Source organism: Trachinotus anak, unplaced genomic scaffold (genome assembly GCF_046630095.1).
Source record: "Trachinotus anak isolate AG129_WGS33_773 ecotype Australia unplaced genomic scaffold, CSIRO_AGI_Tana_v1 ptg000042l, whole genome shotgun sequence".
NCBI classification, from domain to species: domain Eukaryota; kingdom Metazoa; phylum Chordata; class Actinopteri; order Carangiformes; family Carangidae; genus Trachinotus; species Trachinotus anak.
The window spans coordinates 899,604-914,950 of record NW_027273893.1 but is presented as its reverse complement, the minus strand read 5'-3'; the positions used below and the strand labels follow the sequence as shown (position 1 = coordinate 914,950).

At 42.1% G+C, this 15,347-nt stretch overlaps 1 protein-coding gene across 2 annotated transcripts in view; it reads right to left on the bottom strand.

Annotated features, from left to right (window-relative positions):
* Positions 1-2,131: 2,131 nt before the first annotated feature.
* The window catches only part of efl1 (elongation factor like GTPase 1), a 160,082-nt gene continuing 146,866 nt past the window's right edge, over positions 2,132-15,347 (bottom strand). For both annotated transcript variants that reach the window (XM_071472985.1, XM_071472986.1), the window contains one exon: positions 2,132-4,287. In XM_071472985.1, coding sequence (XP_071329086.1) covers positions 4,099-4,287 — 189 coding nt within the window. In that variant the 3' untranslated portion in view covers positions 2,132-4,098. The remainder of the gene's footprint in view (positions 4,288-15,347) is intronic.

The following is a 15,347-nucleotide window of genomic DNA, read 5'->3' as shown; positions in this document are numbered from 1 at the left end:
AAAAAGTACATCATATCAGCAAAATGACTAAACCCTAAAAACCATAACACCTTCCTGCACACTTGTATGTACTTTTTATTTAGGTAGAGAGGTAGAGAAAAGGGGGTTTCTGGTTTTCTCAGAAAATCTGCCTCAGAATTTGCATTGCAGTCAATGGAACAGTTGGCGGGAACTGCCATCACTCTAAGGCTCATCATGCAAATTCTGTAATTAACTGTGCTTTGGTAGACACATTGCCTGAAACGGCACAAATTTTCCTCCGAACTGTGAAGAAACTGAGTGTGAATTTGTGGCCGTGGGGACGAGTTGAAGAGCTTCTATCCACTCTGACCCACTCTAGCCAAAGTAATACACACCAATTATAAACTCTAAAACTGTCCCAAAAATGTATTAAACTAAAACTGTGATTAATGAAAAACTGTACAACATAAGCAAAATTTTGTTTGCTATGTTATGCCGAAGCTATTGGCGTTCAAAGTAGAGAAAGTTTTTTGAAAAGTTGAAAATTGCCTACATTCATTTCATTGCGAAAAATATTGCATATAAAAATTTATATAAAAAAAGGCATAAATAGTCAACAAAAGAAAAATACAAGCAGAAATTTTGTGAAGATGCTGAGTGATTTGATTTATTAATGGTTTTAAGTGAAAAAAAAAATGTCAGGACTGGAAGTGAACCAATAAAGGAAAGGAAACGGAGGAAACATTTAAATAAGGATAAAGATTTAGAGACTGTATATGTGCTCATACACTATTAGATTTTCTGGGAGAATTTTTAAAAAAAGTCGCTCTCCTGAGTAAGTTTAGTTTCCCTTTCCCCTTAACTGCCAAATCGGAAGCTGCAAAACTTCAATGTCTACAGGATAACAAGAATTACATCTTATGTGTCCTCTGGATGGCCCACTCAAGGACATTCACAGAGTTGTCCCGAAGCCACCCCTTTGTTATCTTGGCTGTGTGCTTAGGGTCGTTGTCCTGTTGGAAGGTGAACCTTTGCCTCAGTCCTTGGTCCAGAGAGCTCTGGAGCAGGTTATCATCAAGGATGTCTCTGTACATTGTTGCATTCATCTTTCCCTCGACCCTGACTAGTCTCCCAGTTCCTGCTGCCGAAAAACATCCCCACAGCATGATGCTGCCACCACCATGCTTCACTGTAAGGACAGTATTAGCCAGGTGATGAGTGGTGCCTGCTCTCCTCCAGATATGATGCTTGGCATTCAAGGCCAAAGAGTTCAATCTTTGTTTCATCAGACCAGAGAATTTTGTTTCTCATGGTCTGAGAGTCCTTCAGGTGCCTTTTGGCAAACTCCAGGTGGGCTGTCATGTGCCTTTTACTGAGGAGTGGCTTCCGTCTGGCCACCATACCTGATTGGTGGAGTGCTGCAGAAATGGGTGTCCTTCTGGAAGGTTCTCCTCTCTCCACAGAGCAATGCTGGATCACTGTTAGAGTGACCACCGGGTTCTTGGTCACCTCCCTGACTAAGGTCCCTCTTCTCCGATTGCTCAGATTGGACGGGTAGCCAGCTCTAGGAAGAGTCCTGGTGGTTCCAAACTTCTTCCATTTATGGAGGCCACTGTGCTCATTGGGACCTTCAATGCCGCAGAAATTTTTCTGTACCCTTCCCAGATCTGTGCCTCGATACGATCCTGTCACAGAGGTCTACAGACAATTCCTTGGACTTCATGGCTTGGTTTGTGCTCTGACATGCACTGTCAACTATGGGACCTTATATAGACAGGTGTGTGCCTTTTCAAATCATATCCAATCAACTGAATTTACCACAGGTGGACTCCAATCAAGTTGTTGAAACACCTGTAGGATGGTCAGTGGAAACAGGATACATCTGAGCTCAATTTTGAGTGTCATGGCAAAGGCTGTGAATACTTATGTACATGTGATATTTTTTGTTTTTCATTTTTAACATATTTGCAAAAATTTCAAGCAAACTTTTTTCACTATGTCATTATGGGGTATTGGGGAATTTGAGGTAAAAAATGAATTAAATCCATTTTGGAATAAGGTTGTAACATAACAAAATGTGGAAAAAGTCAAGTGCTGTGAATACTTTCCGGATGCACTATATATTCCATATCCAACCATGACAGCAAATCAAGAGTCATTTCACATGTACCAGAGTGCTGCCAGAAATTTATTATGTGCATTTTTAATGTACTTCTGTTAGTTACCATTCAATTGTTGACTCCACAAATGTGTGTAAATAAGGAAACATGGAAACAGGGAATAGGTTTTCATTGCCAAGAGTTCTGCTTCTCAGTATATCCTTATATTTGTTTAATGCTTTATTTACATAACTCATGAGACTGTAGTATGCCAAATGTCATACTGTTGATGCTTTTATGAAAACTACATCCTCAAAAAAACACTTTGTCTTGATTGTGTCAGATATTCAGAGTTGCCCACATAGGCTAGAGGCCAATGGAGGCCAAGCCTCCCAAAATGATAAAAGCATTACAAACCGTAGCTTTGTCTGTAACACAGGTGCATATATTCGAATTTTCCAAATTAGAAAGCTTCAGGGTCTGCGTAATGGAATTCAAAAAGCAGGAGGTGAGGGGTGGGGGGACACAAGCTCTGGAATTAATTTGAGCCACTTTACTAAAATAAATCTTCTAGATTTTTAGGGAAAAAAGGAACTCTTCAGTTATGTATGACTAACTGACTCTGTGATACAAGACATGCCTGTCCCGCCCGTTGAATTCACAGAAGTCTCATAGGAGGAGCTCTGCAGCCATTAGCAGTCAGTCAGTGGACATGCAAGGTGGGGGCTATTAACTGGCAGCTCAACAGCATGGACCCGACAACAGGATACAGTTATTTGCAGACTTTTTGAGGGTAAGACACATGAACACATCAGATAGTGATGTGGTGTTTGATTGCATTAGTGCCAAAGTAGAGCAATAGGGAAGCACACAGTTGCTATGAAAACCAGTTACCTCCCCAAACTTGTCAACACATATTCTGCTGCTACAGTATCAGGCCAAAATACATTTATTTGGGTATTTGCATGGTTTGAAATCTACATGAGCTTCTCATTTTCTATTATTATCAATGCATTTGATTATCAGGGGAATATCAGGCATATTAAATTCATATATCGTAGCTCTTTAAACTGAAAACCTTCTGAAAATAAAGATTGTTTTTCTAAAGTCACAAGTTTGAAAATGAATATATCTATATATATCAATCATATTCATACTAAATAAGACCAATAGCTTTGGCCACTGTTTTGAAAAAAGAAAGATTGAGAATAAAATTTAAAATACAAAAACAGACTGAGATTTCTTGATTTATTAGTGCAATCTAGTGTAGCCATACCCACTGGAATTTACTGTAGGTCTAATGTAAATTATGTATATTTTATTTATTTAGATTTCTGTAAGAAATGGCTGTTTGTTTGATTTGACTTGTGCTTTTGATGTGTGTTCTTTTGCAGACCACATACACACACTCATGTCTGCCTCCATCAATATCCCAATTAATGAAGAAGATCCCCTCTCTGGAGCCCGATGGTCTAACAGGAGATAGGTTCTACAACATATTATATCATGCCTTCCAACAGTAATTCTGTAAAGCAATGAAAAATATTGTCATTATCTAAATTGCAGAACATTAGTTTGTATAATTTATCACCAATGAAATGGGCCGTTTGATTGGTGAGTATTTACATGCTATCTTCGTGCATGAACATACATTTGCATTTAAAACAAACAAAAACAATTTGATTCATTCAAAAAAATGTGATACATAGGTGATGCCTATTTTATTTTCACTTTCAATCATTGAGGTGTATCAGTCACCTCAATCAATCAATGATCCCAAATATATGTTTTGTGGAATTTATTCTGTTGCACGAGAAAATGTGTCGTAAGTCATTGTAGTCACTGAAGTTATTGACTGTTGAATGGACAGCAAGACTAACTGCAGTTTGCTGTTTTATTGTACCACTGATGCTGTTATGGAGATATCTTTAACAACAGAGTGACTGCTCTATTTGGAAAAATCATGAATGCCACAGTCAATGATGACAGCAGTATCTCACAGCCTGACAGGAGGAGCTGCTACTGGAGGTTTTCTTCTCTATTTGTTCTTGCTGAGTGTTCTCTGCTTCTCTGCATGCTCTACTATCTTCTCCTCCACATAGAGGCCTTTGCGGCGTCGGACAGCATTCATGTATTTAAGGGCCTGGTTGGCAGAGTCTGCTTTCTCACCAAAGTGAAGGTATTCTTCCTCGGTGGTGGGAACCCAGTATGGATCACTGCTAATAACCTGGGACACAGAAAGGAGGAGAGGGACAGACATGTGATGGTCAGTGATAGTACAGTATAAGAAAACATACAACATCCGTGCATGTAATTCTGCTCAGATTGTCTACTAACCACTTGAGACAGAGATCTTCATTTTCCCCGTGAAGGATGTAATGCAAAGCTGTTATCTGTATCTTTATTTGTTTATGTCCCACAAATGTAAGTATTCATAACTGTAGATAGACAGATAGATAGATAGATAGATAGACAGACAGACAGACAGACAGACAGGGAATATCCACTGTGGACCCTTAGGCAGGGTCTAGAGCAGAGAAGAAGAACTGTTGGAATGCTACTATATTAGCAACCCCAGTGAGAGGGGCTATATCCAGAAATTACAGAATATATGGATGCTTTGAAACCCAAAATCTATGCTGATAAAAACACAACTTATAGCTCAGTATTCCGCAAATGGCAACTGCTATCACACCTATATATTGATGTGGTACAACAAACATGCTACAGCAATGGGGAGCCAGGATGACAGGTCAGATTCCGTTAACACAAGAGAGGCTGACCTGAGATTGAAGATCATGAACACCTGACACTCCCATGGCATATCCCATTACCAAGGATAAGTGACAAAGTACATTCTGAAAATCTGCTAGAAGATGTGAATGCAGCACTACATACTATCCCTACTAAGACCATAACTGAGACCAACAAGCTAAAATACACCACAGCAACGCTGATCCTTGAGATGCTTGGCTACAAGATGAACACCATAAGCCACAAAGAACATTATCCCCCATGGAGGAGGAGGCTGGAGGCCAAGATCAAGGCAACACAGAGAAGTTAGTCAGCTCTCAGAGTTACAGAAAGGTGTGATGAAGAAAGGACTATCGAAGTACAACAAACTGTCTATACCTGACACACTGGATACTGCCGAACCAAGACTCTGGCTACCTGCCTGAAGAGATACACATGAGAAGAAGAAGCTAGGGGAATAAACAGGATGTTCTCCACCGAACCATCCAAAGTGTGCTCTCAGTGGCAGGGTAATAACACGAAAACATATGTACCCAGGGATCTGTGAGACTGAACAGAACTGGAAGAACATATGGGAGTCAATTATGATGGACTACCCCTGCTGCTGTTCTGCATAGGCCTGAACCTCCTCAGCCAGATCAACACCATTGCTCAGTGGCTAGTGGATCTAAGAGCAGACCACACCAATTTGCCAAAACAACGTCAGGTAACCATCACAATGGCAGACATCCAAGAAAGAGTATCAGGCATCAAGAGCTGAACAGCACGGGCCCCGACATGAGCCACACCTACTGGCTATAGAAACTAACTGCAATCAATGAACGCCTAGTGGCACAAATGAAACAGCTGCTGATGATGGGACCCACCCCAAATGGTTAACCCGGGGACCTGCTTATGAAGGATCCTCAGAAGGGAGCAATTCCATCCAACTACCAGCCAATAACCTGCCTCTGCACAACATGGAAGCTCCCGTCAGGTATCATAGTGGCTAAGATGAGTGGACACAGGGCTCAATACATGATCAGGGCCCAGAATGGAACTGGTAGTAATACCAGGGCGGCCAAGCACAGGCTACTGGTTGATAGAGCAGTCACTCAAGACTGCAAGACCAGGCAGACCAACCTGTGCACCGCCTGGATTGACTACAAGAAAGCCTATGACTAAGTGCACACACGGCTACTGGAATGCTTGGAAATGTGCAACATCAACAGGATGCTAAGAGCCTTCATCAAGAACTCAAGGGGCTGTGGAAAACAACTTTAGAGGCCAACGCAAAGCCAACTGCAGAAGTTACCATCAAGTGTGGCATATACTGCTCACTGCACACTCAGCCAGATCATCACAAATAGTGGCTACAGATACTTGTTCCAAAGTGGGGCAATGATCATTCACCTCCTCTACATGGATGACATCAAGCTGTATGCCAGGAATGAGCAGGACATTGACTCACTGATTCACATCACCAGGATCTACAGCGACGACATCAGAATGTCACTTGGACAAGATATGTGGGGTAGAATGGTATCAAAGAGAGGGAAGATGGTCAGAACCAAGGGGGCTGAACTACCAGAAGGCAACATTGCAGATGTTTAGGACAGCTACAAATACCTTGGGATCCCACAGGCAAATGGAAACCATGAGGAGGCCGCAAGGCAGGTCCTGAAAAGTTGGTTGAATGGGAAGAGCAAGGTCTGAGCCATCAATACATATGCCAGTCATCAGATATCCCACTGGTATAATGAGCTGCCCAAAGGAGGAGACAGAGGCCAATGACATCAAGACAAGGAAGCTCTTAATGTATGGACAGTTTCACCCCAAGTTTAGCAACCTGAGACTGTACACTAAGTGAAATGAGAGAGGCTGAGGACTAGTGACTGTCAGGATCACTATCCAGGATGAAACAACAAAGATCTGGAAGTACATCAGGAAGATGGCCTCCAAAGATGAATTGCTAAGTGTTGGGATCTCAAGCCATGGGTTCTAAAAAGAACAATGGAGACGCCTACATGCCCCTCCAAAAGCCTGTCTCAAGCCATGTATCCTGAAAAGAACAATGCAGAGACCTACATGTCCCTCCAAAAGCCTAAGCCAGAGTTGTTCGACCGTTTGAACAATGGCGCCACGACCCCCCCATGATTCACACCTAGGTGCAAATCACAGTTAGAATGTAAACTCAGCATCGGCATTGGCCAAGGCCAGGCACTCTCAGCAGGGATCCTCGGCGACGTCACTCAGGTGATAAAAGCAGCACCTCAACCCTCCGCCATGGCTTTTTCCCGTGTGCCAGTTACAGTAGAGAGCTACTCCAAGCTCTCTCCACGACTCGGCTGCTGAAAGGGAGCTATCTTCAAACATTTTACCTTTTTCCACAACTTCTTAAAGCCTAGGTCACGGTCTTCAACTTGAGGACCGAGCGCATAGACTGCTGTTGTTTGTTTTCCTTTTCGTTTTTTCATCTTTCGGATCTGACGTAGATCACTGTGCAGTCAGCTATGCACATAATAAGTTATGTGAGGACGAGCACGGCGACTTTGTTAAAGACAAAACAAGCTGCCGAGGAACTCATCACATCATCATCGCCAGGAGAGCAATACACGAACTGCCAAGCACCCAGCCAAGGACCGAGCTGTAGATAATCAAAGCGGACTTTCTTTTTCTAACTCTGAAGGATCAGAGCAACTCAAAGTAAGAGGCTGATGTCTGGGCAGAGACACAGTTAGTGTATTGTGTTGTATTTGTGATCTGACTTACAAGTGCTGCATATCTTGTTGTTTCAGATCGTTCACTGTGATCAGCTTAATAAGCCAAATATCACTAGTTAAAGAACCAATATCCGACTAGATGAACTCCGGTTTGCTGGCTCCGTTATTGTGTAGTGACACTGTGGTGATTATTAACTGTGACGATCTCTTGTGGACTCTTTCCTCTCTTCACCTCTATTCTCCCTCTTTTCTCCCAATCACGCACCTCATCTCCATCTCACTCACATTCAGGCTGCCCTAGGGGGTGATCACGTCATAACACGTAAGGCTCAAGGCCCCTCCCTTTGTTCTCGTTATTCACGCCATTCACACTCCACGGCCAGCCGCCAACTTGGCTCTAGCTCTCCCCCTCTCTCTCTCTCTCTCTCTCTCTCTCTCTCCCTCACACACACGCGCACACACACGATTGTTACATATGTGTTTTGCCTGTAATTATCTAGTTAGTAACCAATGTTTGTTTTAGTTATAGTTGAATTATAATCGGTTTAATATCAAGTTTTTAATAATTATTATGACTATATTTGTGATAACAGCTGGATTCAGGACAGTCAGTGCTCAAATTTACCCTTCAACCAACCTTCTGAGACTGCATTTTGAGCCGTCAATTTGGTCATTGGTTCCTGGTGACAGGGTGGTGCCCCGAGGTTACTACTTGTAGTAAACATCTATATATATGTATTGGTGATTATCACTGATAATCATTAATATTATACGCCAATAACCAAATTGCCCCTACCTGTGCACAACATAAGTGAATACCTTAGGCAGCAGAAACCCGATGAGGATGAGGGCGACAAACCATCATGGAGGGGCAAGCCCCTGCACGGTATATGTCACAGATAAAACAAGTGGCTGATATCAAGTAATCCAACCAGTGGCTGGAAAAGGCTGGACCAAAAGATAGCACAGAAGCACCAATCATGGCAGCACAAGAACAGGCCCTTAGTATGAGATCAATTGACGCTGGGGTATACCACACCAGACAGAACCCCAGGTGCTGGCAGTGCATAGATGCCCCTGAGGCAGTTCAGCACATAACAGCAGGGTGTAAGATACAGGCAGGAACAGCATACATGGAATGCCATAACCAAGTGGCTCGCATAGTGTACAGGAACATCTGTGCTGAGTTTCCAAACGTCAGAAGGGAAGACACCTCCTAAGGTGGTTGAGAACGGCTGATCTAAGATCCTATGTGACTTCCAGATCCAGACTGACAAACTGGTGATGGCTAACCAACCAGACATTGTGTTGGTCGAAGAAGAAGGCAGTGGTGATAGATGTAGCAATCCCAAGCGACAGCAACACCAAGAAGGAACATGAGAAGCTCCAAAAATACCAAGGGCTGAAAGAGGAGCTAGAAAAGATGCAGAGAGTAAAGGCAACAGTGGTACCAGTGGTAAGCGGAGCACTTGGGGCTGTGACCCCAAAACTGGGAGAGTGGCTACTGCAGATTCCAGGTACAACATCTGAGGTCTCTGTCCAGAAGAGCTCAGTCTGAGCAGCTGAGATACTGTGTAGAACCCTCAAACTCCCAGGCCTCTGGCAGAGGACCTGAGCTTGAGGGAGACACACACACCACCCCAGGGGTGTTGAGAGGGAGATTATATATATATATATATATATATATATATATATATATATATATATATATATATATATATGTTGTGTATTGATTGAGAGATAGACAATATACCACATTATTTGTGCGCTTCTGAATAATATTTTCTTACTTGTTCATACCCATACTCCTTAGTGACAAAAGCTTTGTCTAAACATTGTAAGCAAGGGTAACAGTTTGGATATGCTCTGATTCTACAGATTAATTGTTTCATAATTATTGTTCTTAAAAAATGTTTAAAATGGAAGATACTATTAAAAAATGGCCATCATAGTTTCTCAGAGCCCAAGATGATGTCTTTAAATTGTTATTGACAATTCAAACAGTTCAAAACCCAGAGGTAATCTGTCTCTAATGATATAAAACAAAGAAATGCAGTGGATCCTGATACTGGAGCAGCTGAAAGCAGTTTGACATTTTGTATGATTCATGTGTGTGACTTAGATAATATAAAATCCATCTGATCAACTAACTGTTTAAATAAGTATTAGTTGAAGCACTGCAAGATGCTACAGACCATGACTCCTTTTGTTACTACACTTGATCACCTGAAGAAATGACTGTGGGGCTCTCTCTCTCTTACTCTCTCACATACGCGCACACACACACGCTGTGTCACTTGGTAAGTGGCTGAATTCAAGACAAACACTCTCAATGCTGCAAACACACACACAGACACACATACACACACACACAAATAATTACAGTAGTAGCACGGGCAGCAGGGTCCTGCACCTGGTTCTAGATACACTGGGACAGATGGTGGGAAGCAAGCTACAACAATGGGCCAATTAGAGGAGACAACACACACACACACAGCATATGCTGGAGGACAATGGGATCCAGTGGGGGTTGAGGAGGGATGTGGCATAACATCCCTACTCAACCCCCACTGGATCCCACTGCAACAGTTAAGTGCTTGACTGACTTGGCAGACTGAATTAATACTGGAGGATGGCTGGCACCACCAAGGAGTTCAGCTGCAGATTTAGTGGTGTATGTAACCGCCAGTGTCAAAAACACACAAATGTGCTGTGGCTGTAGGTCCAGTCTGTAGTCAAGTCAATTTTTATTTATATAGCGTCTCAAAGGAATTTTAAATCGAAAGCAACTGGACTTGGTTATTTGCTTTAAAAAATCTGAACCTAACTATTGAAAGCAGTTATTAGAGCTGTAAACAAAGTATATCACAGTATCTATTACGTTTCTTAACCACTAGGCCACCACACCAGACTGCATCTTGAGCATTCATTGTTGATCTCGTGAACAGTTTGACAAAATAATCTCTACTCAACATCCATTTGAACCAGAGACATGGTTAGTAGTCATTGTGATAACCCCAAAGCCCCATAGAAGTCCCTACTTTTATCTTCAATCATCAATTAAAATTTGATGTCTGCCAGACATTAGTTGTTGGAGTCTCACGTTTTTCTGACGTTACATTGACATCCAGTGCCAGCTGAGAATATGCATTCAACAAGCACACTGCTGCTTTGATCCGTTCAGCAAAACAGAGAAATCAATTTCTCATTGTTTTTACAGAACTCAAACACACAATCAAATTAATGAATTAATCTATTAGGAACTTTCGTGTAAAAGTGTCAGTGCAAATGCACCACATTGTCAGATGAATGAAAAACACAAATTAGACAACAAACAAGTACAGCTTAAGAAGATGTATTTTTAGGTTTAAGGGTAGGATTTTTTGGGCATGTAAATATATTTATATTGACCCAATAAATGGCATAAGAAATTGTGATTAAAAATCAAAACACAATATAAACAGCAATACTATTTTACAAAATGTGTCTTATTAGAAGAGTCTGAAAGATACACAATTTTTGATCATCTATTTTTTAAATCATTTTAATAAACTAACCCTAATCTAAACATAACTTATATGTTGCAAATTTGCTTTTGATAATGATGTGTTTGATTTGTTCTTTAAAGGATTGTATTAAAGACATGTACTGAGCAGAACGGCCTTTTCCTTAAATGAATAAATAAATACATATTTTCATTTATAAATAAATAACAAAGCTGTTTCTATACTACCTTAAGCATGCCAGCCATACTTGTATATCCATCAGGCTCTATGTATTAGCAGCCCTACAACATCCAACAGAACACAAAAAGCATTTCTACGCACACACACAGACACACAGTCATTGTTCTGTCAGACAGATGCTTCACGCAACACAAAACTTCACACAGAATTCACACAATTCTCCAGTCTGCAAGAACCAGTCACTCCCATTTTAATGCCTACAGAAATGGACGTACAGAGTTCTTTATGCCTCCACTCCTCTAGTAGAGTGAGGGATCAGTTCCAGTGCAGATACAAGACTGCATTGCTAATCAGTCTTGCCAGCTTAGACACCATTGTTGTATTAAAATAATTTTAAACAATGCATACTGTGTTAAAAAAGACTGCAAGTAAAACTATGTTGTACTTGCTGTTAACAAACTGCATAACAAGACATAAACTACTTCCTCATGTGTAATACATCAGAAAACAACTGTTCAGAGTATGTAAATTATGTACTCAGTGCAAAACACACAAAACTACAGCTTCATGAGCAGCAAGAAGTAATGCCATAAGGCTTGCTGGTATCTGGTCATAAACAAAAAATACTGGACAAAACAAAATTTAGAAGATAGATTAAAATAGATAGATAAAATACCTTATTAAAGCTGCTAGAGCCAGGGCAGCCTATGCTCAGAAAGAGATGGAAATTAAGCTTGAGAAAGCTCAAATAGAAGCAAATCCAAATGCTAGGAGAATTAGACTGGACGCAACATTGGATGTTCTCCAGCATGAGAAGGCAGCTGACACCGCACTGACAAAACCGAAAGCCCTAGAGTCTGCTGCTGCACAACTTAAAACTCCAGAGAGGTCCTTAGATGAGTTCCTGCTTTTACAACAGACTTCAACACAGAAAGCCATAGATTATGTGCAACACCATTCAAGTAAGAATTGTAAGAAATATACAGAGATAGGTGGAGACACTTTCACTGCAGGTCAGGATGTCACCTCTCCAGAAAAACAACCAAAGGTCAGTCTATCTGAGTTCAAGCCATACTTTCTCACGAGTGACACTGAGCCACATACACACTCTACTGGTGAAGGAACAAAAATGTTCGACAGAGAAAAAATATAACAGCACACTCAACACTCTGAACCACGAGGTTCAACTCGCCACCAGAGGTAAACAATACTACAACAGAACTTGCAAGGTTCCTAGCAAAGAGCCAGCTTGTGACTGGAGAGCTGAATAAGTTTGACGCCGGAAAATTACCTCTGCTGGAAGTCTACCTTCCTAACCACTGTCTCTAACCTGGGTCTTAGTCTTAAAGAAGAGATGATCTTACTAATTAGGAGGCTGGGCCCAGAATCTTCAGAACACACCTGAACACTAAAAGCTGTGAATATTAATCACCCCCCTGCTGGGCTGGCCTTGATCTGGTCGAGGCTTGAAGAATGTTACCACTCACCAGAGGCAATTGAAAGAGCCTTGTTCTCTAAAATAGAGAATTTTCCTGAGCTGTCTGGCAAAGACCACCATAAACTACATGAGCTGCGTGATGTGTTATAAGAGTTGGAGGCTGCAAAGCTGGATGGATACTTGCCTGGTCTGAGCTATCTTGACACGGCCAGAGGAGTAGGCCCCATCAATGAGAAGCTACCCTTCCATCTCCAGGGGAAGTGGATGTCAGTTGGGTCGAAATATAAGGAAGAGTATAGGGTAGCATTCCCACCCTTCTCATTCTTCTCAGAATTTGTGCGAAGAGCAGCTAAGGCGAAGAAGACCCTTGTTTCAATACAGCTGCTATGCACACATCCAACCCCCAAAAAGAAAATCAATTAGCAGGCTTACACAAGAACTCTCAAGAACACTATATGTGCACAAGACAGATGTGTTGGCCCAAGCAACCACAGATAATAACAAAGCAGGTAAATACCCAAGCAAGAACTGTCCTATACACCATAAGCCACATCCATTGCAAAAGTGCAGAGGCTTTAGGACTATGCTGCTAGAGGACAGAAAGAAGTTTCTCAAGATTAATTCCATCTGTTTTTGTTGTTGCGCCACCACTATAAAACAGGCTAAGAACTGTGATGTGATCATTAAATGTACAAAGTGTGAGAGTGATAAGAATTTGGCTGCCCTTCACCCTGGTCCACCTCTGTAGACTTCCAAGGCTCTCTCCTCCTAAAGTGCACGGCGGGGACCAGGAAGTCTTCCCAGATCCCAATGTCAAATCTACCTGCACAGATGTGCAGGGACCTGGCTTTCCTGGAAAATCTTGCTCTAAGTTTTGTCTAGTTGAAGTCTACCCCAACGGCCAGCATCAGGAGATAAAAAAAAATGTATGCAGTCTTAGATAACCAAAGTAATCTGTCTCTGGAGACGACAGAGTTCTTCAACATTTTCAATATCCAAAAAATAACAGCTCCATACACTCTGAAGACCTGTGTTGGAGTAGTAGAAACAGCTGGAAGCATGTAGCTACACCATAGAGTCTATGGATGGATGTACATGTATCCCTTTTCCCACACTTATTGAATGTAATGAAATCCCCAAAAACCGAGTTGAAATACCAACACTTGAAGCTGCTCATTACCCTCAGCATCTAAATAGTCGATAACCACCCCTGGACCCAAATGCAGAGATCCCTCTGCTCCTTGGACAGGACCTGCTGCGAGTCCATAAAGTATGCCGGCAGTTTAATGGCCTTTACAATGCAGTAGATGTGCGATAAAAAGCACGCAGAGCTTGCACTATTAATTGACAAGGGCAAAAAAGTATGGTATCTTCTCTTGTTTGGCGTGTACCACCCACGTAAGCCTGGGCAAATTTGAGTGGTGTTTGACTCAAGTGCTCAGTTTGATGGAGTCTCATGCAATGATGTCTTACTTTCTGGGCCACACCTGAACAGCCTCTTAGGAGTACTCCTGTGGTCCAAAAAGGAACAAGTTGCAATCACAGCTGACATTGAGTATATGTTTTACTCATTTGTCGTACAGGAAGACAGTAGAGATGTCCTGCACTTTCTCTTGTACCAAGACAACAATGTCACCAAGGATGCTGCTGACTACTGTATGAGGGTTCATGTCTTTGGTAATAGTCCCTCTCCCACTGTGGCAATCTTTGGTTTGAGGAAGGCAGCTAGTGAAGGAGAAAAAGAGTACAGCAGTGATGCACGACGCTTCATAGAGAGGGACTTCTATATGGATGATGCATGGAAGCCCTTTCTAACTTGAGCATACATGAGATTGTCTATAAAAAGGTGGACGTAGTGAATGCTTTTCCTACAGAAGACTGGGCCAAGAATGTAAAGGATTTGCATCTGTCAGTAGATCAGTTTCCCATTGACTGCAGCCTTGGTCTAAGCTAAGCTTCAGATGGAGCACAACCCAGCTGAACATAGGTCTCGATCTGTGCCAGCAAGCCATCTTCAAAGCACCAACTGGTTGTCTGGTCCAGCATTCCTCCTCCAGCCCGCGATATCACTATCTGAAGATGAGGCCTCGTTTGTACTTGTTGATCCAAACTTAGACAGTGAGATCCGCTCTAAGGTAACAACACTTATTACCAAAAGGGCAGGGAAGAAGCTGGGACCTGCACGATTTAAATGCTTTTCTTAATGGAATTCCCTCACCAAAGCTATAGGGTGGCTTCTTCACATTGCTCAGAGTTTTGCCAAGTCCATAGCTGACAGCAGTTGTGTTGGTTGGCACACTTGTAAGGAGTGCCTGTCAGATATAGAGATGATAAGGGCAGAGCACACGATGATTAGATGTGTACAGCAAGAGGAATCAAGTGCATCCAAAACAAAAACTTCCTCCTAACTGTCCGCTTTGCCAACTTCACCCCTTCATTGATGACAATGGCTTGCTTTGAGTAGGGGGGGATCTTACACGGGCAAAAATGCACAGGGGCTAGGCTAATTCCTTTGCTCATCCCAGGCATCATGCTGCTGTTTTACTTGTTCGGCATCACCATGAAGCAGTGCAACGTCAAGGGAGACACTTGACAGAGGGGGCAATCCGAGCAGGAGGCCTATGGATAGTAGTAGCTAAAAGATACGTAAGTAGCATCATTCACAAATGTGTGACCTATAGAAAGCTGTGGGGAAAATTGGAGCAGC